The sequence below is a fragment of the Xenopus tropicalis genome, chromosome 5 (assembly GCF_000004195.4).
Source record: "Xenopus tropicalis strain Nigerian chromosome 5, UCB_Xtro_10.0, whole genome shotgun sequence".
Lineage (NCBI taxonomy): Eukaryota > Metazoa > Chordata > Amphibia > Anura > Pipidae > Xenopus > Xenopus tropicalis.
Window position 1 is genome coordinate 156,773,925 of NC_030681.2, and position 22,790 is coordinate 156,796,714.

The window sequence follows — 22,790 nt, forward strand, 5'->3', positions numbered from 1 at the left end:
TTTCTAACTGTCACCCAGCTTACTGCCCTATCATCCTTTCCTTGCTCCCCTCCCCCCATACTATCTGACCCCGCTAGTTCTTGTTCAGTTAGCAAGAGACTTCTTTCAAGATTGTCAATAGAACGCAGTGTTGCAACTTGTTCCTCTAGTGCTCTAACGCGAGCCTCTAAAGTGGCAATTCGCTCACATCCACAACAGAGGTATGCACTTTGGAACTGTTGTTCCACAACTGCATACATGCGGCAGGCTGTGCACTGTGTCATACCTTCAATGTTGCTGCCACTCATTCTCCCAGTTACAGAAACAGTTAAACAAAAATTGGTGAAAAAAGGCTATTAAATAAACAAAAAAATTTTTTTTTTTTTTTTTTACCTTGTTTTAACTCCCTTAGTTTGTAACTCCTGTGATTATAACTCCACTTAGAGCCCCCACTCCTGTGATTATAACTCCACTTATAGAGCCCCCACTCCTGTGATTATAACTCCACTTATAGAGCCCCCACTTAAAGAGCAATCACTTACAGAGCACCTACCACCAGAGCAAGCTCCACTGGAGTGCCAGTGGTTCTATTTATACAGTCTGTTAAGGTGAACTAATCAAACCCCACCCCCTCAAACTGAGGGTAATTACAAAGGAATGTAACTCTGGCAAACCTGCTGTAAGCCTTATAGTTAACCAAACTTTGTAAATTGGCACCAAAAAGAGCAAATACTTTTGAAAAAATTTAAACCCAACAGTTAGAAAACACAGTGATTCTGAATAAAGTTAATAAAAAATACTTATCCCTTTTTTTTGTTGAATTGAAAAAGCAGTTGATTCAGTCAGCCACCAGCCTGTTAGTAAGCCAGCTCACAGAGTGCCAGTGGTTCTATTTATACAGTTGCTCTCAGTGGCCTTCAAACAGGTGCTTATTTTTGAATTATTGGCTTGGGGGCAAGTTTTGGTTGCAAAAAAACAGATGTACTGCCAAACAGACCCTCCTGTAAGCTTCCAGTCCATACAAGGGCTTCCAAATAGCCAATCTTAGCCCTTATTTGGCTCCTCCATGAACTTTTATGGTGCTTGTGTTGCTCCCCAAGTCTTTTTATATTTTAATGTGGCTCACGAGTAAGAAAGGCTGCGGATCCCTGGTCTATAGGATAAACCCATGTAAATGGGACTTTTTTAAGAGCCTAAAGGAATTTGTTCCCAGAATCCCTTTTTGACTTATTATGATAGAAGAGACAACTTGGATGAGGTTCCATGTGCTTCATCTCCTGGAGGTCCCTTCTCCAAGCTTTGATCAGTCTCCTCAGGTAAACTGGATGATTAGTCTCTTCATAATCACCAACATACAGTTCAATCACATATTAATGCATTCTGGGTAGATATAAAAATGAATACACAAAGACAATTATGCATGGCCAACTATAGCATAAGACCATTGGGTAATCAAATTTACTATTATTAAGATAAATCAAACACATGATAGAAGAGACAACTTGGATGAGGTTCCATGTGCTTCATCTCCTGGAGGTCCCTTCTCTATTATTACTCATTAGAGGTAACTGTGTTGAATGGCAGTAGGACCTGATTCCTGGGATTTCCATTCAATTCCATCAATGGGTCAACGGCTCTTTTGATTGTCTATTTTGATCAGATTGTTGGTGGGGCAGATGGGGCCCAGCAAGGGTTCCCCATACACTTGAATTTCACATAACTGCACAATCGCCATCCCTGGTCTTACAATGTTGACAAAGCGCCCGACCATCCCATTGCACTCAAAGGTCAGAGTGGCGCCATTTCCAATGTAAGTGATCTGCGAACAGCTGGGGGGGGCAGAGAATATGGCAGAATTAGGTTTCCAAAGTACTATAATAAACTTACTTTCCCTTTAGCATTTGTCTATTCAAGCTCAATGCGTGGGTAGGTAGCCCAGGCCAATTAGAGTCACAGTTCAACAACAGCAAGGGCACTGTTACACAAATGTTACTAAATAATGTATAGAAATGTTACTATGTAATATTATTCTTACCCCAATGTTTCTATGTATCTGTAACCTTGTTATGGGCTAAGGGGGCCCAGCCTGAATGCCAGTTAGGGGGGGATTTGGGGTGAGTGCTTATTTGTGCCCTGGGTACCCCTGGAACTATAGCAGGGTGACTGTTACCCCAATGTTTCTATATATCTGTAACCTTGTTATGGGCTAAGGGGGCCCAGCCTGAAGGCCAGTTAGGGGGGGATTTGGGGTGAGTGCTTATTTGTGCCCTGGGTACCCCTGGAACTATAGCGGGTTGACTGTTACCCCAATGTTTCTATATATCTGTAACCTTGTTATGGGCTAAGGGGGCCCAGCCTGAAGGCCAGTTAGGGGGGATTTGGGGTGAGTGCTTATTTGTGCCCTGGGTACCCCTGGAACTATAGCAGGGTGACTGTTACCCCAATGTTTCTATATATCTGTAACCTTGTTATGGGCTAAGGGGGCCCAGCCTGAAGGCCAGTTAGGGGGGGTGAGTGCTTATTTGTGCCCTGGGTACCCCTGGAACTATAGTGGGGTGACTGTTACCCCAATGTCTCTATATATCTGTAACCTTGTTATGGGCTAAGGGGGCCCAGCCTGAAGGCCAGTTAGGGGGGGATTTGGGGTGAGTGCTTATTTGTGCCCTGGGTACCCCTGGAACTATAGCAGGGTGACTGTTACCCCAATGTTTCTATACATCTGTAACCTTGTTATGGGCTAAGGGGGCCCAGCCTGAAGGCCAGTTAGGGGGGATTTGGGGTGAGTGCTTATTTGTGCCCTGGGTACCCCTGGAACTATAGCGGGGTGACTGTTACCCCAATGTTTCTATATATCTGTAACCTTGTTATGGGCTAAGGGGGCCCAGCCTGAAGGCCAGTTAGGGGGGATTTGGGGTGAGTGCTTATTTGTGCCCTGGGTACCCCTGGAACTATAGCGGGGTGACTGTTACCCCAATGTTTCTATATATCTGTAACCTTGTTATGGGCTAAGGGGGCCCAGCCTGAAGGCCAGTTAGGGGGGATTTGGGGTGAGTGCTTATTTGTGCCCTGGGTACCCCTGGAACTATAGCGGGGTGACTGTTACCCCAATGTTTCTATATATCTGTAACCTTGTTATGGGCTAAGGGGGCCCAGCCTGTAGGCCAGTTAGGGGGGGATTTGGGGTGAGTGCTTATTTGTGCCCTGGGTACCCCTGGAACTATAGCGGGGTGACTGTTACCCCAATGTTTCTATATATCTGTAACCTTGTTATGGGCTAAGGGGGCCCAGCCTGAAGGCCAGTTAGGGGGGGATTTGGGGTGAGTGCTTATTTGTGCCCTTGGTACCCCTGGAACTATAGCAGGGTGACTGTTACCCCAATGTTTCTATATATCTGTAACCTTGTTATGGGCTAAGGGGGCCCAGCCTGAAGGCCAGTTAGGGGGGATTTGGGGTGAGTGCTTATTTGTGCCCTGGGTACCCCTGGAACTGTAGCAGGGTGAGTGTTACCCCAATGTTTCTATATATCTGTAACCTTGTTATGGGCTAAGGGGGCCCAGCCTGAAGGCCAGTTAGGGGGGATTTGGGGTGAGTGCTTATTTGTGCCCTTGGTACCCCTGGAACTGTAGCAGGGTGTGTGAGATTCAGTATAGCGTGGGGCAAGCCAGGCCTATATAAGGAAGAGGAATAGAGTCCTGCAGGTATTACAAAAGGTATTGAAAATCACTTTATAAAAGAACCAGAACATATATTAAAAAATGTACATATACCTTGGGTTGTTATTGCCATTATTATTCAGTGAATCACCAATGAGAATTAAGGCACCGTTGAGGCCATCTGAACAGCAGTTGCCCCTATTGGTCACTACAACCTGAGAGATCTTATTGGGCTGCAGTAAATCCACTCGCCACCAGGGGGACATGTCGTTGCCGGTGAGGGAACAGGAGCCATGGTAATAGTTAGAATCCAAGTTTCCATCATTAGAATTAGCAGCGAGGGCTAAATATCCAATGTTGTAATTGTAGTAAGTAGAGGACTGAGTGGCGCGGCCCCGGAGGGCAAGGTTCTGCCCTATAGAGGAAAGATAATGATACAGAGGATAAGCCATTGGCACCTACTGTTGGTCAGTAGCCCAATTAGACATTAAAGGGGAATTATGTATCGTGATGTATTTTAACGCCCTCATATACATATCAATGGTATAATATTGTTTTTATAGTCAGCAGATCCTGGAGTAACACCTAAGGTAGGGCTGGGGCCCCTGTTATTTTGGGGTAAGGATTGTTTGGATACATTGGAACAGTTTCCCCAAGAGACCTGTTTAGCTTATTAGTTACACTCATATCTCAGTGCAGGGGGTGAGTATTCTGGGCTCTGCCAAAAGCTACTTATCTAATTAAGTTTTAGAAACATTGTATCTTTTTTGGGAGCTCAGTGCAGGAGATCAAAGGGAAATGAGGAACTTTTCAATAGGAATCCGGGACTGCGGCCTGAGCTGTTATAATTGGGACAGTCCTGCTAAAATCAGCAGTTAGGAGGGATGAGTCAAGTGATATCAAATAACTATTAGAAACACCCCAAAATAGCCAGGTGCCCTCCCCCTTCATTCACAATGCAGTTGTGCTTAATTAGCAGAACAAGTCCTCAACTAAGTCCATGTTAATTTTGCAGAAAGTCCTTTGTAATAAATTGAATTTCCAATAAAGTCCAATAATTTCCTGTTGAAGCAAATGCAATTACACACATCAGACATTAGCAAAGGCCTTATTCCCACCTGCCTAAATCAAAGGACAGCAAAACATATTATTTACTTTATCTTGCTGGAAATATTCTATCATGGTAGAAAATATCACTAATGCGACTTACTTTGATTACTGTGCTGAGCCGCAATGCCAGACACAATGCACAAGAGGGCAGCAGTGAGTAGAAAGCCCATTTTCTGCAAAAGAGCAAATGTTGTTCTTGGGGGCAACATTAGGCTAGTGCCACTCAAGGCTGATCCTTAGCTGGCGGATAAATGCAACCCAAGGGTCTGCACCAAGAGCCACTGCATCGGTCTGGGTGTAAGAACATGCAGGGGATTGCAGTGCCGAAATCTGCTATGTGTGCCTGCAGCCTGGGGCAACGCGGTGGCTCCACGTAAGGGGCTGATGTAAGTTTTTCTGCAGCCCGAGAATAAAGGTTGCCATGCACTGTAAGATCTGCTCCCTTGGCGAGGTCACCAAGCAAGCGTATCTTCTCCTGATATACCCACCTACTAGTGATGTGCGGGTCAACCCACACCCGACCCTAACCCACCCACTCCCAAACCTAACCCTACCTGACCCAGCTGCTCCCCTATATTTATAGACCCACACCTGCCCTGCCCCACAATGACATCACAAAAGGTTGCATGGCATGACACCCGCACACGCCTATAAATTCACAGGCTGGAAAAGGCAGTCAGGAGTGTTACTTCACAGACGGGGAGGGTTAATGGAAGAGCTCAACCCAAACCCACTTGCAACCCATAAGTGATATGCCGAGGTCGACCTGAACCTGCCAGACCCATGGGTCCCCTGGGTATCGGCCTGGCCCACACATCACTGCCACCTACGTGTGGGCGATGTTGGGCTAATTTGATCATTTGGCAAAATGATTAAACCAGGCCAAATGTTGGTCGGGGAGACCCGTTATTGGTACCCAAACATAGGCAGCTAAGCCCAGGTATGGCCAACTTAAGTGTGGTGTTAGCCTTACAGGCCAGCTAATGCAGCCTAGAGCAAGTTCCTAGGTGGGCTGGACTGTAATGCATGATTATTTGAACCCTCTTGTTGGGATTGTACCACATTGGGTGGGTGTCAGTGTTAAGAAAGTTCAGATTGGGTGCCGGCTGTATAGTTGGGCTCCCTTTATCCTACAGCAATATGTATGTAAGCATGCAGGATCCAAATTACAGAGTAACAAAAATTAGAAAGAAGGAGAAAGAAGGTCCATTAATTGCAGCACTGATGACCACTCCAGCTCTGTGATTTAGGAATCAAACCTTGTGGGGTTAATCCAAGCAAATGCCTCTCCCCATTTCTATAACTACAAATACCCATAGGGAAAAAAGTCAGAAGGTGGGTCTTACTGTTTGGCTCCCAAGCAAGTTCCATATTCTTACTGGACTTCCCCCCCGTGCCAAATTCCCTTCCACTGGTCCTGTATAGACTTTAAAAGACATTATAATGGAGAGCTAAGGCTTATCAAACAATCTTACTAGAAATGCTGTATTTATATACTGTACTTATTGTACTGGCCCAGAGGCTCCGCAGCCCTATAACAGTAATGAACCAGGCATGAACTTTGCCCCCAGCAGCTCCCCATCTTGGATCTTATTAGGCTTATTAGCAGCTCCCCATCTTGGATCTTATTAGGCTTATTAGCAGCTCCCCATCTTGGATCTTATTAGGCTTATTAGCAGCTCCCCATCTTGGATCTTATTAGGCTTATTAGCAGCTCCCCATCTTGGATCTTATTAGGCTTATTAGCAGCTCCCCATCTTGGATCTTATTAGGCTTATTAGCAGCTCCCCATCTTGGATCTTATTAGGCTTATTAGCAGCTCCCCATCTTGGATTTTATTAGGCTTATTAGCAACTCCCCATCTTGGATCTTATTAGGCTTATTAGCAGCTCCCCATCTTGGATCTTATTAGGCTTATTAGCAGCTCCCCATCTTGGATCTTATTAGGCTTATTAGCAACTCCCCATCTTGGATCTTATTAGGCTTATTAGCAGCTCCCCATCTTGAATCTTATTAGGCTTATTAGCAACTTCCCAATATACTGCACATTAACTACTCATTGTCAGTGGTTATAATGGCCTTTTTTAATCAGTATTAAAAGTAGAACCTCTCTTGTTGTTTATATTCTTTGTACTGGGGGTTCTAGAGCAGGGGTGGGCAGACTTCGTCCATCGTCGATCTATCATTGACTCTTCCCCCATGATGCACCTTACGTACGCGACACATTCACGCCGCACTTCCGCATCTCCTGGCTTCATCGCGGCCCACTATGAATCCACAGGGGATTGACTATGGACTGCAATGGACATTTTGGCCACCCCTGTTCTAGAGAGAGCCCAATAGGAACAAACAGACACTGCTTTCAATAGCAATTGCATTCACGAATAACTAAAAACCCACTGTCAATGAATGGATATTGGGAAGTTTCTTAGAAAGACAATTTCTTTCATTATGCAAAATTGATTTTTTGGATGAGTTCCCCATAATTGCCTCCCCCCCATATTAATAAATGTACAGTACCTGTATGTTTCTGCTATTCGGTCATGCAGGAACTGACTGCGCGCGAGACAAGCCCTGACTTTATAGGATTCACACATTTATCATCGCAGGAATCTCTAAGAAAGTTCTGACAGACGGGGCGGGCACCAAATGATAATATTTATATTCTATGGAAAACAATGATAGGAAACAATGAAAACTTCTTAATCATTTGAATGAAACCCAATCAATATTTAAAGCCGGGCGTTGACACATTTCGCTCAGGGAGTGCGAGTAGCTTATCAGCCTTATGCCAATAACCCCTTTCCCTCACTGCCCAACCAAAGCTCATTGTTCTCTGGATCCAGGGAGTAAATCCTATAACCAATTCCTTTCTACGGGCTGCAATACAGAGACTTAAAGCCATAAACCTGCACTGTTTCTTTATCTCTACTTCTAATTCCATAATAGCAGTGCAGTCTTTGGGGGAGCAGTTTTAAATAGATGATGGTGAAGGGGGCTTCTGGGTAATGGGTGAAGAAGTTGGATGTTGTGCCAAGGCATAGGCTTATCCAGCAACAAACTCCAAAATGCACCTTCAAGGTTAATTAAGAAATTAAATTTCTTGCAGCTGTCTCATAAAAAAATAAAAGATTATAAATTAGAAAGATCTTTTCCAAAACCCCATTCACTGGAACCGCCAACAATCTCTCCCACTTGATAATAGAAAGTTACTCATCATCTGGCAATTTGGAAGCTGTGGGTGTCAGCCACCAAGGCAATTGAAGAGCAGTTGGGAAGAGGTTTAGGGGCCATCTCGTTCTTCTAGTTAATCCTAAAAAGCGCAGTTTAAGAGACTGGTTAGGGTAAAACTTTGGAGGAACAATTACATCACATTCTAAATATTCTTAGAGCTACAGTAAAAGTCCAGAGAATGAATCAAAGTTGAGAAAGGCGGCAAGCTAAAGCCAAGAGGGCCATGACAAAATTCAAAGAGTTAAGAGATGTGCTATATGCAGCGGTCTCCCTTCCAAGTATTAACCAGGGCCAGCCCTGCTCAGCTTTCCAGATCTATCAAGATTGGGTTCATTCAGGCCGCAGGTGATTTGGTTGAAAGTGTTTGAAATACTTTGGCAAAGTGTAAAAGTCAAGAGAGAGAATCAAAGATGAGAAAGGCGGCAAGCTAAAGCCAAAATTAAAAGGGTTCAGAGACCTGCTATACACAGCAGTCTCCCTTCCTAGTAATTACCAGGGTCAGCCCTGCTTAGCTTTCCAGATCTATCAAGATCAGGCTCATTTGGGCCACAGGTGACTTGGCTGAAAAAATTTGAAATACTTTGGCAAAGTGTAAAAGTCAAGAGAGAATCAAAGTTGAGAAAAGCAGCAAGCTAAAGCCAAAAGGGCCATGACAAGGTTCAAAGAGTTAAAGTGATACTGACAGCAAAATAAAACTTTTCATGAAATGATTCTACTTCCAAACATACCTATAACTCTTGTGGACCGTTTTTTCCAGAAAGCCCTTGTTAATAAATAAACGCTTCCTAAGATCCTGGACCCGACAGTGAGACAAACCCAACTGTCTCTTCTAAGCCTCTCAGTAGCGTCATCGATCATGTGACCCTGACGCGATCTTGATATCTTCTCTCGGGAACTTTAGAGTGAGACTGCCGACTGCCTGTGAGTAGTGATGGGCGAAATGTTTCACCAGGCATGGATTCGCCGCACGTCCAAAAATTGTCGCCGGCGTAAAAAAAGAATAGTCGCGGGCGTCAAAATAATAGCCGCGCGACAAAATAATAGCTGGGGGCGACAAAAGAATAGCCACACAACAAAATAATAGCTGCGGGCAACAAAATAATAGCTGCGGGCGACAAAATAATAGCTGGGGGCGACAAAAGAATAGCCGCACGACAAAATAATAGCTGCGGGCGACAAAATAATAGCTGCGGGCGACAAAAGAATAGCCGCAAACAATTTTTTTTGCCGCACAACATTTTCACCGTTTCGCAAATTTTTCACCGTTTCGTGGATCTTTTGAAACATCACTACCTGTGAGTAATGCTGCCTCTGAGTTTGCTTATTTTACCCTCCCGTTTCTCCTGATTATGTGCTGATCTGTCTCCCTCCCTCCTTGTCTCCCCTTCTCCCACCAACTCTTTACTCCAGTGTACTTATTCAATTTCCCTTTGCATGCATATACAGTGATTGCCAATTGGTTTTTTTCTGCAGGATCCGGCGATCCAGGAGCCAGGAAGAGAAGAAACAAGATGGATATTCCAGTGGCTCATTTTTCAAACAGAAGTACTGTTACTGTTGAGGATGGTTCAGGGATTAAAGAGTAGCAAACAAAAAATTCACAGCTGCACTCACCTTAAGCGATTTTCTGTGGTGCAAAGTCTCCTAGGCGTATGGCAGCGCCCCAACAATGTATAGAACAAAACAGAAGTAGAGACTGCACTCAAGCTAAATTTCAGCTGGGGAGCTTACCTGATGAAGGCAGGGAGTGCCCCCCTGAAACGTTGATTTTTTGAGGGGTACATTGGCATAATAAATGGGGTAAGCTCCCCAGCTGAAATTTTGCTTGAGTGCAGTCTCTACTTCTGTTTTGTTCAGGGATTAAAGACCCATTAGATTATCATGCTGAGTGTGCACCAAGTAGACCTTATAAGGCAGGTTCTGCCATTTCAGAACTTCCTTGGCTTCTGTATTAGTTTCAAGATCTCTCAAATGCTTCTTATCAAATCTTGAGGAAGATATTGAAGGCTTGAACCTTGCTTCTCAGAACACTCTTTGTAATCTGCCTTGTGAACCTGGAAAACTCTTTGGTTGCAGCTTGGAAAAAGTTATTGAATATATGGCTCCTGGTACAGGAGACTAAATCTTCTAAAAAAAAAATCTTCCTTTCATCCTTAAACAAGAAGATCTCCTTCAAACAACAGATCAAGACTCCGATTCTGAGATAGAGAGCCTGACAGACGTAATAGACAGTCTAGACCCCCTGGATCTAGAACCAATTCTTTCACACCCAAACAGAAGCCAGACTCTGCTAAGAAACAAGATTTCTGACATCAGGCTTCCTCACCCTGTGGGTGGAAGACTTCCAAGGTTTTACCACCAATGGGTATCAATAACTTCAGATGCTTGGGTGCTACAGATTCTAAGAGGAGGTTATCACATAGAATTTGTACAGACACCTGTGCACAAATTTTGCCTCACTACAATAAAGAAAAAATTCAGTTATCTTCAGGGTGCAATTCAGAAATACTTAGCTTTGGAAGCTCTGCAACCTTTTCCCCTAAAAGAAAGAAGAAGAGGAGTTTATTCCCAGATTTTCCTAGTTCCAAAACCTGGGGGAAAATTCAGGATGATTATAGATCTCAGATACCTGAATCAATTCATCCAAAAATCTCATTTTTGTATGGAATCCATCCAGGCAAGATGACCTTTTGGTTACTCTAGATTTGTCAAATGCCTAGTTCCATGTTCCCATCCATCCTGCAAGCAGACGTTTCCGGAGAGTTGCAGTTCCCATGCATCTATACTTCCTCTTCAATTCAAAGCCTTACCTTTTAGCATTACAACCACCCCAAGAGTGTTCACAAAGGACACCATATCTGCTATGGCTGCTTTAGGGCAAAAAGGTGTCTTCATAGTGCCTTATCTCGATGACTGGCTGTTGAAAGCTTCCTCCATGCATCATATTTTAGAACACAAGAATCTTGTCATTCAGTTTCTGACATCACTAGGTTGGCTTCTGAATCTGGAACAGTCAAATCTTATTCCATCTACCAAAGTAAAGTTCCTGGGTCTTATCTTAGACTCTTCACAGATAAAAGTACAGTAGGCTACAGACAGTAAATAGCTTATGTTGAGAGCCCATCATGCATTTATGCTACAAATAAAACAAGATGCAATTCTGATGTTATGATGGCACACCTTGCCCCCCTCAGTGTTGGAATTTAGATTACTGTCTGCCACTACATATTATTATACATATCATACTGTTCAGAATATATTCAGAATGCTTGGGAGTTTTCCAAATAAGCAAAATATTTAATTTGGATCTGTATTGGGTATTGGAAAATAAGTTATACCCCAGGCCTGAATGGGTAATTGACTTGCCATTCACACCATACCTCACATACCCTATTGCTCCTTGAGTCTGGAATGTGATTTATAGGAAACATATGGAACAAATATATTAGAGAGATTAATCACTCTATCGGTGTGCCATTATTATTTTATTATTATTAGTATTATTATTATTATTATTAAATCCTAACATGTTGTACTGTCCTTCTCCAGGAGACACTGATTGCTGAGTGTAAAAAGCCCCCCTAAATACTGGGTAATTGACTATAACTTGTCAGGCTTTCCTTGACTCTGAACAACTATATATATGTATATAAGCCCCCCTAAGTACCGGGTTAGTGACTTTAACCTGTCAGGCTTTGTTTAATAACACATATATTCTATCAACCTGTGATAACATATCCATGACTCTAATATCTTATAAACATAGAACTTTAATTACTACAGTCAGTACAATCAAACAATATTATCACAGTTACATTGAATCCTATAGTAAGAGAAGCATCCAGCATACAAGGCTTCTAATAAATATATTCTAACTATACTGCGCTACTGTCTGTGTGTGCATGTATAAGGTGGGATGTCTGTGCAGCTATTCTTAAAGGTGTTTCTTCCAGATACATCACCTGTTCCTTGTTCCTTTCTTTCTTCTTCTGCTGCCACACCAAGTGGAAGGGCTTCAAGTTATATCCACTTGCCCTCCATGACAACCAGGCCCCAGCCCCTCAATGTTTGCTTGTAAACATCCCGTAACTAGGATGAAACACTGCCCAGTAGTAGTCGCTGTAGACCAAGGGATATTTCCCTTACCATAGGTCTCCATTCATTTCCAATGACCTGTTATACTGAATGTCACACATAGCTGTCACTGTCCCATGGGATTTCCAAGCTTACCATATTCTTGTTAAGCCAGTTTTCTTGGAGATGGTCAGTATTGTTTACATGGATTCAGTTAGGGAAGGTGACTCTCTCCTTTGTTTGTTTAGTGACACCATCTTCCCAAACATCTCTTTGTTTATTGTTTGTGACAGTGACAGTTGGAAGCTGATTTCCAAAGATTGCTTGGATACCTATCAATGTCTTTTTGACCAATATTATTTTATGAACATTGTCCAATATAACACTGAGGATCGGAGCACAGCTCATGGCACCAATATTAGTGAAGGTAGGTGTTACAGTCTGTATGCTTAGGAGCCCGGTAACTGCCCGGAATAACCCCTTAGATAAGCAGGAGAGCCCGGCCGACCCCGGTGTTCACCGACGCCCTTTTGGGGCCCCGGACTTTCTGCGGCGGGAGAGGCAGGGATCCTACTTACGGCCAAGGTTATTCAACGCGGTACCAAGGGTAAAGCTGTAATCGGAGTCGTGGTCAGGCAAGGGTCAGTGGCAGGCAGCAAGGATCGTAGTAGAGAGTCAGGCAAGGTCAGTGGCAGGCGGCAAGGATCGTAGTCAAAAGTCAGGCAGGGAGTCAAAAACCAGAGAATCAGATATAATATAGCTTAGCAAGGCACCAGGAAATCAGGACCAGCTTGGGCAATGAAAACAAGCAAGGAACCGCTTTTTAAGTTTGAATTTGGCGCCAAGGTGACGTCAGCGCGTCCACTGACGTCATCGCGCAGCGCCGGGAGGACCTAAAGCTACTGCGCATGCGCGCGCGCGCGCCCTTTGCCATTGCGCGTCGGGACGCGCCGAAGAGAGGTGCGCGCAGGAGCGCGCTGTACCAGAGGAGCCCGGGGACCGGCGCGCTTGAAGGTAGGAATGCGCGCCGGCCTCCCGGTGCTCCTTACAGTACCCCCCCTCTCAGGAGCACCCACTGGGGGCTCCCAAGGTTTCCCGGGAAACTTTTTGTGGAATAGCTTTACCAATCGTGGAGCATGAGTATCCTTAGCTGCCACCCAACATCTCTCCTCAGGACCAAACCCCCTCCAGTGAATAAGATATTGAATGTTACCTCTATTCTTGCGGGAGTCTACAACCTCCTGAACCTCAAATTCTTTACGCCCATCAACCAAAACCGGAGTAGGGGAAGGAGAAGCAGAAGAAAAGGCATTACACACCACAGGCTTGAGGAGGGAGACATGGAAGGAGTTCGAAATATTCATACTGGGAGGAAGTTCGAGCTTAACACAAACATGATTGATGACCTCCTTGACCTTGAAAGGACCAATGTAACGAGGACCTAACTTAGGACAAGGAACACGAAGCTTGATATTCTTAGAAGACAGCCAGATGGAATCTCCAACTGAGAAACAGGGGCCCGGTCTGCGGCGTTTATCTGCTGCCTTCTTTTGACGGAGGGCTGCTTTTACCAGAGCTTGATGAGCAGATGACCAAACGGACTTGAAGTCATGAACGGCAGCCTCAGCAGCGGGCACATCCACCTTGAGTACAGAGGGAGGTAGGGACAGAGGATTCTGTCCATAAACACAAGCAAACGGAGAGGAACCTAAGGCTTCATGCTGGAGATTATTATGAGCGAATTCAGCCCAAGGGAGAAGTTCGGCCCAGTTGTCATGGTTTTGTGAAATAAAACAGCGAAGAAACTGCTCGAGGACTTGGTTGGTTCTCTCAGTTTGACCATTACTCTGGGGATGGTATGCAGAAGAAAAATTTAGCCCAATTCCTAACAATTTGCAAAAGGCTCGCCAAAAGCGGGAGACAAATTGAACCCCACGATCAGAAACAATAGATGACGGGAAACCATGGAGTCGGAAAATCTCCTTTATAAAGATACTTGCCAGGAGAACTGCAGACGGGAGCTTTCTTAGAGGAATGAAGTGGGCCATTTTGGAAAATCGGTCTACAACTACCAGGATGGTAGTAAACTCTGCCGATCTAGGTAGATCTACGATGAAGTCCATTGATATATCTGTCCAGGGTTGGCTTGGAACAGGCAGTGGATGAAGAAGGCCACAGGGGAGACACCGAGGAATCTTCTGCTGGGCACAGACAGAACATGCGGAAACAAACTGGTAAACATCCTTAACAAGGGAAGGCCACCAGAAGTATCTGGAAATTAGATCAAGTGTCTTTTTAACCCCTGGGTGGCCTGCAATCTTAGAGGAATGACCCCACCAGAGAATTTGAGAAATTTTAGCCTGAGGGACGAAAGTCTTACCAGGTGGGCACACAGGTGTAGCTTCAGTAGCCGGCAGAGCTAAGGATATCGGAGCCAACACTCGGTCAGGGGAAATAATAGAACAAGGGGGAACTGAAGGAGACTCTTCTGGAGACAAGGATCTGGATAGGGCGTCAGCTTTGACATTCTTGGAGCCAGGTCTGTAAGAAATAAAGAAGTTGAACCTCGAAAAAAATAACGCCCATCTGGCTTGTCGTGGATTCAGTCTCTTAGCGGAGGAAATATATTCTAGATTCTTATGGTCAGTAAGAATTGTGACTAGCTGGGAAGCACCTTCTAGGAGATGACGCCATTCCTCCAAAGCTAGCTTAATGGCCAATAGTTCACGGTTGCCAATATCGTAATTTCTCTCGGCGGATGATAACTTCCGGGAGAAAAAGGCACAGGGGTGAAGAGGGCCTTGGAAACCCACCCGCTGGGATAAAATAGCACCTACCCCAGTATCAGAGGCATCAACCTCCAAGGTGAACGGCCGCGAAGTATCTGGATGGATCAGAACCGGAGCAGCGACAAAGGCCGACTTTAGAGATGCAAAGGCCTTCTGGGCCACAGGAGACCAAGGTGACTTGGAGTCCTTACGAGTGAGGGCAGTGATGGGAGCAACGACCTGGGAAAAATTTCTTATAAACCTTCTGTAGAAGTTGGCAAAGCCTAAAAAACGTTGAATGGCTTTTAGGCCTACAGGGGTAGGCCACTCAGTCACTACAGAGACCTTGGCAGGATCCATCTCAAAACCGGAGGAAGAGACAATATACCCAAGGAAGGAAATTTTAGATTTATGGAACTCGCACTTTTCCAGCTTAGCGTAGAGATTATTTTCTCTGAGACGTTGAAGCACAGATTTGACTTGAGGAATGTGTTCCGACCATGAAGAAGAGAACACCAGGATGTCATCGAGGTAAACCACGACACAGGATTGCAGCATATCACGAAAGATGTAATTGATGAAGTCTTGGAAGACAGCAGGAGCATTGCATAGGCCGAAGGGCATGACAAGATACTCATAGTGGCCATCACGGGTATTAAATGCAGTTTTCCACTCATCCCCCTGACGGATGCGGATCAGATTGTAGGCACCTCGCAGATCAAGTTTGGAGAAAACCTTTGCGTCTTTTAATCTGTCAAAGAGCTCAGGAATTAAGGGGAGTGGATAACGGTTTTTAACAGTGATCTTGTTAAGACCCCGGTAGTCGATGCATGGTCTGAGACTCCCATCCTTCTTCTGGACGAAGAAAAAGCCAGCGCCCGCAGGAGAACTGGATTTCCTGATGAAGCCCCTGGAGAGATTCTCCTGGATATATTCCTTCATGCCCTGCGTTTCCGGGACAGATAATGGATACGTTCTGCCCCTCGGAGGCATGGTGCCAGGAATCAGTTCAACAGGGCAATCATAAGGCCTATGTGGAGGGAGAGTCTCAGCATTCTTCTTCTCAAAGACATCACGGAAGCTATCATAGCATTTAGGCAAAGGAGAAGGGTCTGGCATGACGGATGAGACATGGAGTGGCACGACAGGAGCTGGCAAACACTTAGAACGGCAGGAGGAACCCCAAGCAGTAAGATCACCGGTGGCCCAATTGATAGTAGGATTGTGTAGTCTGAGCCACGGAAGACCAAGGATAAGTGGGGTATTGGGACACTCAATAATTAGGAAGGAGATTTCTTCAGAGTGTAACCAACCCACACGAAGTTGCAACAGTTCAGTGGAGGAAGTTAATAACCCAGGAGACACTGGGCGACCATCAACCGCTTGAGCAGAGAGTGGCACCTGGAGAGACACAACAGGAAAGCGAGACTTCTTGACGAAGGAGGAATCAATGAAGTTTCCTGCTGCCCCGGAGTCCAGGAATGCTTGACACAGGAAAGACTCAGTGCCATAAGACAGAGTAGAAGGGACGAAAATTCTAGCAGCTTGAGCATCTGGGAGTGAAACGATTCTGCCTAGGGGAGACTCCCCACTCGAACCTAGGCGGGTGCATTTCCCTGACGTTGTGGCTTCACGGGACAGGCTTTGAGCAAATGACCACTTTGACCGCAATAGAAGCAGAGTCTGGCAGATCGTCTTCGGGTTCTCTCCTCTGGAGACAAACGAGTGGCCCCTAGTTGCATGGGCTCCTCAGCCAGAAGACTTGGGGTAGATGAAGATTCTGGAAGCAGCACGGAGGAAACTGGTGATCTGCGGACCCGTGACTTCTGGGACTGCCTCTCCTTGATCCTGGAGTCAATGCGAATGACGAGAGACACCAACTGCTCAAACTGTGTGGGCAAATCTCTGGCGGCCAATTCATCCTTGATGCCTTCATTAAGACCTTGCCAGAAGGCTGCGACTAGGGCATCATTGTTCCAAGCAACCTCGGCCGCCAAGGTACGGAAGTCAATGGCGTATTCAGCAGCAGACAAGGTGCCCTGAGTTATCTTTAGAAGGCGGGTAGAGGCGTTGATCTTTCGGCCAGGGGCATCGAAGATCTCGCGAAACGTAGCAATAAAAGCCGAGGAGTTGTGGACTAAAGGGTCGTCTCGTTCCCACAGAGGTGATGCCCAGGCCAGTGCTTTACCCTGGAGCAATGCAATGATGTATGCCACCTTGGATTTCTCAGAGGGGAATCTGAGGGGAGACAGTTCAAACTGAATGAGACACTGGTTCAAGAAACCACGGCAAACCTCAGGATCCCCTGCGTAGCGCATAGGAGCAGGAATCTTAGGTTCGGAGTGCGGTACCACAGCCGAGGGTGCAACAGAGACAGGAACCTGTGGAGGTGAAGCAGAACCACCTTGCGCTCCTTGGAGGGAATCCAGACGGGCGGCGAAGTGCTGGAGAGACTGGGAGAGATGAGCCTGTTGAGCCTCTTGAAATTCCAAGCGCTTGAGGAGTGCTTCCAGGACGTTCTCCAGGGAACCAGTAGGGGCAGCGTGAGAGGGCTCCATGTTGGCCCAAGCTAACTGTTACAGTCTGTATGCTTAGGAGCCCGGTAACTGCCCGGAATAACCCCTTAGATAAGCAGGAGAGCCCGGCCGACCCCGGTGTTCACCGACGCCCTTTTGGGGCCCCGGACTTTCTGCGGCGGGAGAGGCAGGGATCCTACTTACGGCCAAGGTTATTCAACGCGGTACCAAGGGTAAAGCTGTAATCGGAGTCGTGGTCAGGCAAGGGTCAGTGGCAGGCAGCAAGGATCGTAGTAGAGAGTCAGGCAAGGTCAGTGGCAGGCGGCAAGGATCGTAGTCAAAAGTCAGGCAGGGAGTCAAAAACCAGAGAATCAGATATAATATAGCTTAGCAAGGCACCAGGAAATCAGGACCAGCTTGGGCAATGAAAACAAGCAAGGAACCGCTTTTTAAGTTTGAATTTGGCGCCAAGGTGACGTCAGCGCGTCCACTGACGTCATCGCGCAGCGCCGGGAGGACCTAAAGCTACTGCGCATGCGCGCGCGCGCCCTTTGCCATTGCGCGTCGGGACGCGCCGAAGAGAGGTGCGCGCAGGAGCGCGCTGTACCAGAGGAGCCCGGGGACCGGCGCGCTTGAAGGTAGGAATGCGCGCCGGCCTCCCGGTGCTCCTTACAGTAGGATTGCAACTGGTGTGTAAATAGTAGTTAGTGATGAGTGAATCTGTCCGGTTTCCCTTTGCTGAAAAATTCACAAAAGAGCAAAAATTCATGAAATACACTGAAGTCTTGAATTTAATAAGCATATTTTTCATGGCTAAAGAGCAACTTTTTTAACTTTACTTTTGTGGCCATTGGAGTCTTTGGGCATTTTTTCACAGGGAAACCTGGAGAAAAATTCCACTCATCACTAATAGTAGGCACTTGTACATGTAGAGGCACCAAATGCCGGGACGCCAGTTGCAAAGGGGCAATGTTATTCATCTTCATTTCTGAATCCCTGGCAGTAGGAATAGTTTATGTCACAGCTTACACTAATCTATACTTCTGACTTGAGGCACAAAACTAACAATAGATCCTTTTGGTGATTCAAATTATGCATTTTTTTATTTATTATTCCTTAATTGTAGGTATTCCCCCTCCCAGGTAGGCCAAGTGTAGAGGCTGGGAGCTGCTGACACCATGCGGTTCTTAAACCAGCAGACACCTTAAACCCTTTTCTGCCAAGCATGTAGCTCCTACTTGCTGGCATAAAAAGATGTTAAATGCCAAGCACATAGGAGCTACATTTTCTTTATCTTGCGCTCGTTCTATGCGCTACCTGCTTAATCCGAGTGCAGAGAGCGAGCACATGCTAAAGAACCCCCTAGGGAAAGAGCAGAGGGGGTAAATAGTGGCCCCTGGGGTGCTTTTGCCCAGGGGCCCCATGGGAAAAGCCTGACATGTGGATTCTATGTGTCAGGCTTTTGCTGCTCTCCCCACCCTTCCTGTGCTCCCCCCTCACTTCCTGTGCCTCCAACACACTGGAGCCGACTGCTGCTGATGCTGTCCCTGCGATCTTCTGTCTCCCTTCTGTGATCTCCAGCTGTTTGTGCCCAGGTTAGTGCCAGATACACACACAAACACAGAATCACACAATCACACACTAATTACACTAATACACACTTATTCTTACACTTATACACACATGCTTACAATTTTGGGGGGGTTGGGGGTTTCACATATTCACAGCACTTACAGCACTCAAAATTACTTGCACACTCACACACATGCAGACAAAACACATTTTGCCATGTTTTACACACACACACACTTACACACTTATGCAATTTAGTATTTTTTTATCTCATCGTTTTTTTTTTTGCCTGAAAAAAACGTTTTATTGCCATTGTGGATAGTGTTTTCTCTAACTGCACTGCACAATACCTTTTGTGTACTATTTTTGTGTTTCTATTACATTTTCTTTTATTTTGGTGCATTTTTAGTCATTTTATTGCATTTTCAGTTATGCATAGTTGTTGTTCGCTTGACTTTGTCTGTAAAACAAATTTGCCCAAGCCAAAATACTCAAAGTGTGATTCTGACTGCAGATATCACTAGGGGGAAAAAATCATTGATTGTAGGTTTTTTTTTGGATTTTAGCAATTTTACTGCATTTCACATTGTTCTTTGTTCTTACTTTGCACATGGACATTTTGTCTGCTGTATTTCAATTTGGCTTCCTCTGTACCCCACATAGTTTGGTAAATCTGTGCATATAGGGCATCAAACTGTTCAATAGACCCCTGGCGTTCATATTTAGAGTGTTTTATGTAAATACGTTTCAAATTGTGGGGGTACATAATGGGGAAAAATGCAAGCTTTGTGACGATTTTCAGAAATGTCATGAAAACTGTTCCGGTTAGCATAGCTTTGTAGTTTGGTAGTTTGCAGTAGAAAGATGTATTTACCCATTTTTGTTTTGTCAGAATCTGTACTTTTGGAAAATGTATGGTTTTCTAGGGTCTCGGTACTGTTAGGGGCTCTTATGGCACATAATACACATACCGGGTGCAAAAACTGCACGAGCCGGAGCATCATATGTGAAAATTAACATGCACTATTTTTATTTGGGTGCCCCTGTACCCCACATAGTTTGGTAAATCTATGCATATAGGGCATCAAACTGTTCAGTAGACCCCTGGCATTCATATTTAGAGTGTTTTATGTTGATACGTTACAAATTGTGGGGGTGCATAATGAGGTAAAATGCAAGCTTTGTGACGATTTTCAGAAATGTCATAAAAATCATTCTATTTAGCATTTTTAGTTTGGTAGTTTGCAGTAGAAAGATGTATTTACCTATATTTGTTTTGTCAGAATGTGTACTTTTGGAAAATGGATGGTTTTCTAGGGTCTCCTTACTGTTAGGGGGTCTTATGGCACATAATACATTTTACCGGGTTCAAAAACTTCACAAGCCGGAGAGTCATATGTGAAAATTCATATGCACTATTTTTATTTGGGTGCCCATGTACTCTGCATAGCTTGGTAAATATATGCGTATAGGGCATCAAACTGTTCAGTAGACCCCTGGCGTTCCTATTTGTGGTGATTTTCCTTTGTATGCAAGAAATTGTGTGAGATAAATGTGGCAAATGGCAACATTTTTAGGTGATTTTCTGAAATGTCATAGAAACCACTAACTTTAGGAAAGCTTTGCAGATTGGTACTTTGGTGTAGAAAGGACTCTTTACCCATGTTGGATTTGTCAGAATGTGTACTTTCCAAAAAGATATGGTTTTCAGGTGTTACTCTACATTTCTGCAGTTTCTATCCCGCATAAAACTGCCATGTGTTTATGAATTAGGTAAAGGTAAGCCATGAAATTAGTGTGCACAAGGTATATTTTGGTCTCTAAGTGCATGTGGTTTGATAAACCTATGTACAGTGGGCATTACTGTTCAGTAGACCTGTGGGGTTCATATTTAGGGTGTTTTATCTTGGTACCTGATGACCTGTAGAAAATAAGATGCTGCATATTGGAAGTTTTGAGGTTTGATTTTTGGAAATGTCATAAAATCGTCTAACTTAGGACATGCATACCCATTATAGATTTGGGGAATGTGTACTTTCCAAAAATATATGACTTTCTGGGGTGAGGGTACTTTTTACTATCTTTATCCCACATAAAATGATGTAAATGTGTTGATTTTGCAGGAGCTGAAATGACAGAAATGATAGATCATATGGGGATATGTTAATATTGGGGCACCTACATGCCACATGATTAGGTAAACCTATACATATTGGGTAACAAACAGTTTAGTGGCACCCTGGCATTCAAATTCATGGGGGGGGTTTTATCTTGGTACCTAATGCTATGTGGGAGATAAGATGCTGCAAAGTGGAAGCTTTGAGGGGATTTTGGAAATGTCATCAAAATTGCTAACTTTAGAAATGCTTTGCGGCTTGGTACTTTGGAGTAGAAAGACACAGGTACCCATTTTAGATTCGGGGGAATGTGTACTTTCCAGAAATATATGACTTTCTGGGGTGAGCAAACTTTTTTGTAGCTTTATCCTACACAAAATGATGAAAATGTGTTGATTTTGCAGAAGCTGAAATGACAGAAATGATAGATCATATGGGGGTATGTTCCCATTGGGGCCCCTACATGCCCCATACTTAGGTAACCCTATACATATTGGGCATCAAACTGTTCAGTGGACCCGTGGCTTTTAAATTTAGGGTGTTTTATCTTGGTACCTAATGATATGTGGGAGATAAGATGCTGCGAACTGGAAGCTTTGAGAGGATTTTTGGAAATATTATCAAAATTACTAACTTTAGGAAAGCTTTGCAGCTTGGTACTTTGGAGTAGAAAGACATGGGTACCCATTTTAGATTTCAGGGAATGTGCACTTTCCAAAAATATATGACTTTCTGGGGTGAGTGTACTTTTTTTGTAGCGTTGGCCCCCACAAAATGATGTGAATGTGTTGATTTCGCAGAAGCTGAAATGATAGAAATGGCCGATCCCATGGGGTATGTTCACATTGGGGCCCCTACATGCCACATACTTAAGTAAACCTATAGATTGGGCATCAAACTCTTCAGGGGACCCCTTGCATTCATATTTAGGGTGTTTTATCTGGTTACTTTATGACCTGTACGACAAGATACTATAGACTGGAAGCTTTGAAGCAATTTTTAAGAAATTTCACAAATTTTGATAAAAACCAATAACTTTAGTAAAGCATTGCAACTTGGTAGTTTGGAGTAGACAGAAAGTTCTACTTATTCTGGATTCCCCAGAATCTGTTCTTTCTAAAAATATATAATTTTCTGGAATAAACCTTCTGTACTGCTGGGAGTTTGTGACCTATACAAGTGAGAAATCTCCATAAAACCATATATATTTGGTATCGGACTTTCCAAATCAGTTGTATTTTCATGCATAAAATAATTTTTCTTTCTGGTGTATGTGTTTAGATTATGGAAACATAATTTTTTCCCATTTTTTAGACATTTAGAAGCCTATATCTTGTTAAAGAATTGGAAAAAAAATTCCACCATATTTTGAATGCTTAGGTTATCCTGAAAAAAACGATATATAGTTTTCCTGGGTAAACTAAAAGTCCCCCCGAGGAAAGGCCCCTAAAGTGAAACAGTGCAAAATGTTCCAAAACTGTCTGGCAGTAGAAGTTCCACTTTGTTCAAAACGGCTGGCAGTGAAAGGGTTAAAAGGCTCCCCTTTTATGTTCTAAGCTTTGTAGAGGCTGGGAGGTCAGCCTGATGTGGAATAAGGGAATTCACCAGCATACCCATATCTCTTCTGTTTCTTGCTCAACCTGGAGGGGCAGCCTGAGGAACATATGAAAACTAGGAAGAATTATTATTATTTCTCTTAGATAATCCCTAAAGTCCAGCACACAAGACACTTGGGAGTTGGAGTTGGGTTGAACACTTATTTATTTT

General features: G+C 44.3%; 1 protein-coding gene across 2 annotated transcripts; it reads right to left on the reverse strand.

Moving 5' to 3' along the window:
* Window positions 1-1,133: 1,133 nt before the first annotated feature.
* On the reverse strand, window positions 1,134-12,219 carry LOC101733552 (fucolectin-4-like). Of its 2 annotated transcripts, XM_031901851.1 has the most exons (5): window positions 11,939-12,219; window positions 7,263-7,408; window positions 4,843-4,915; window positions 3,747-4,047; window positions 1,134-1,808 (listed from the first exon to the last, which is right to left on the reverse strand). In XM_031901851.1, exons 3-5 carry the CDS (start codon window positions 4,910-4,912, stop codon window positions 1,607-1,609), a joined length of 573 nt encoding a protein of 190 aa, XP_031757711.1. In that variant the 5' UTR covers window positions 4,913-4,915; window positions 7,263-7,408; window positions 11,939-12,219; the 3' UTR covers window positions 1,134-1,606. The 2 variants fall into 2 exon arrangements, with proteins under 2 accessions (XP_031757711.1, XP_031757712.1); XM_031901852.1 differs by lacking the exon at window positions 11,939-12,219 and having other exon boundaries at window positions 7,263-7,622.
* Window positions 12,220-22,790: the final 10,571 nt, after the last annotated feature.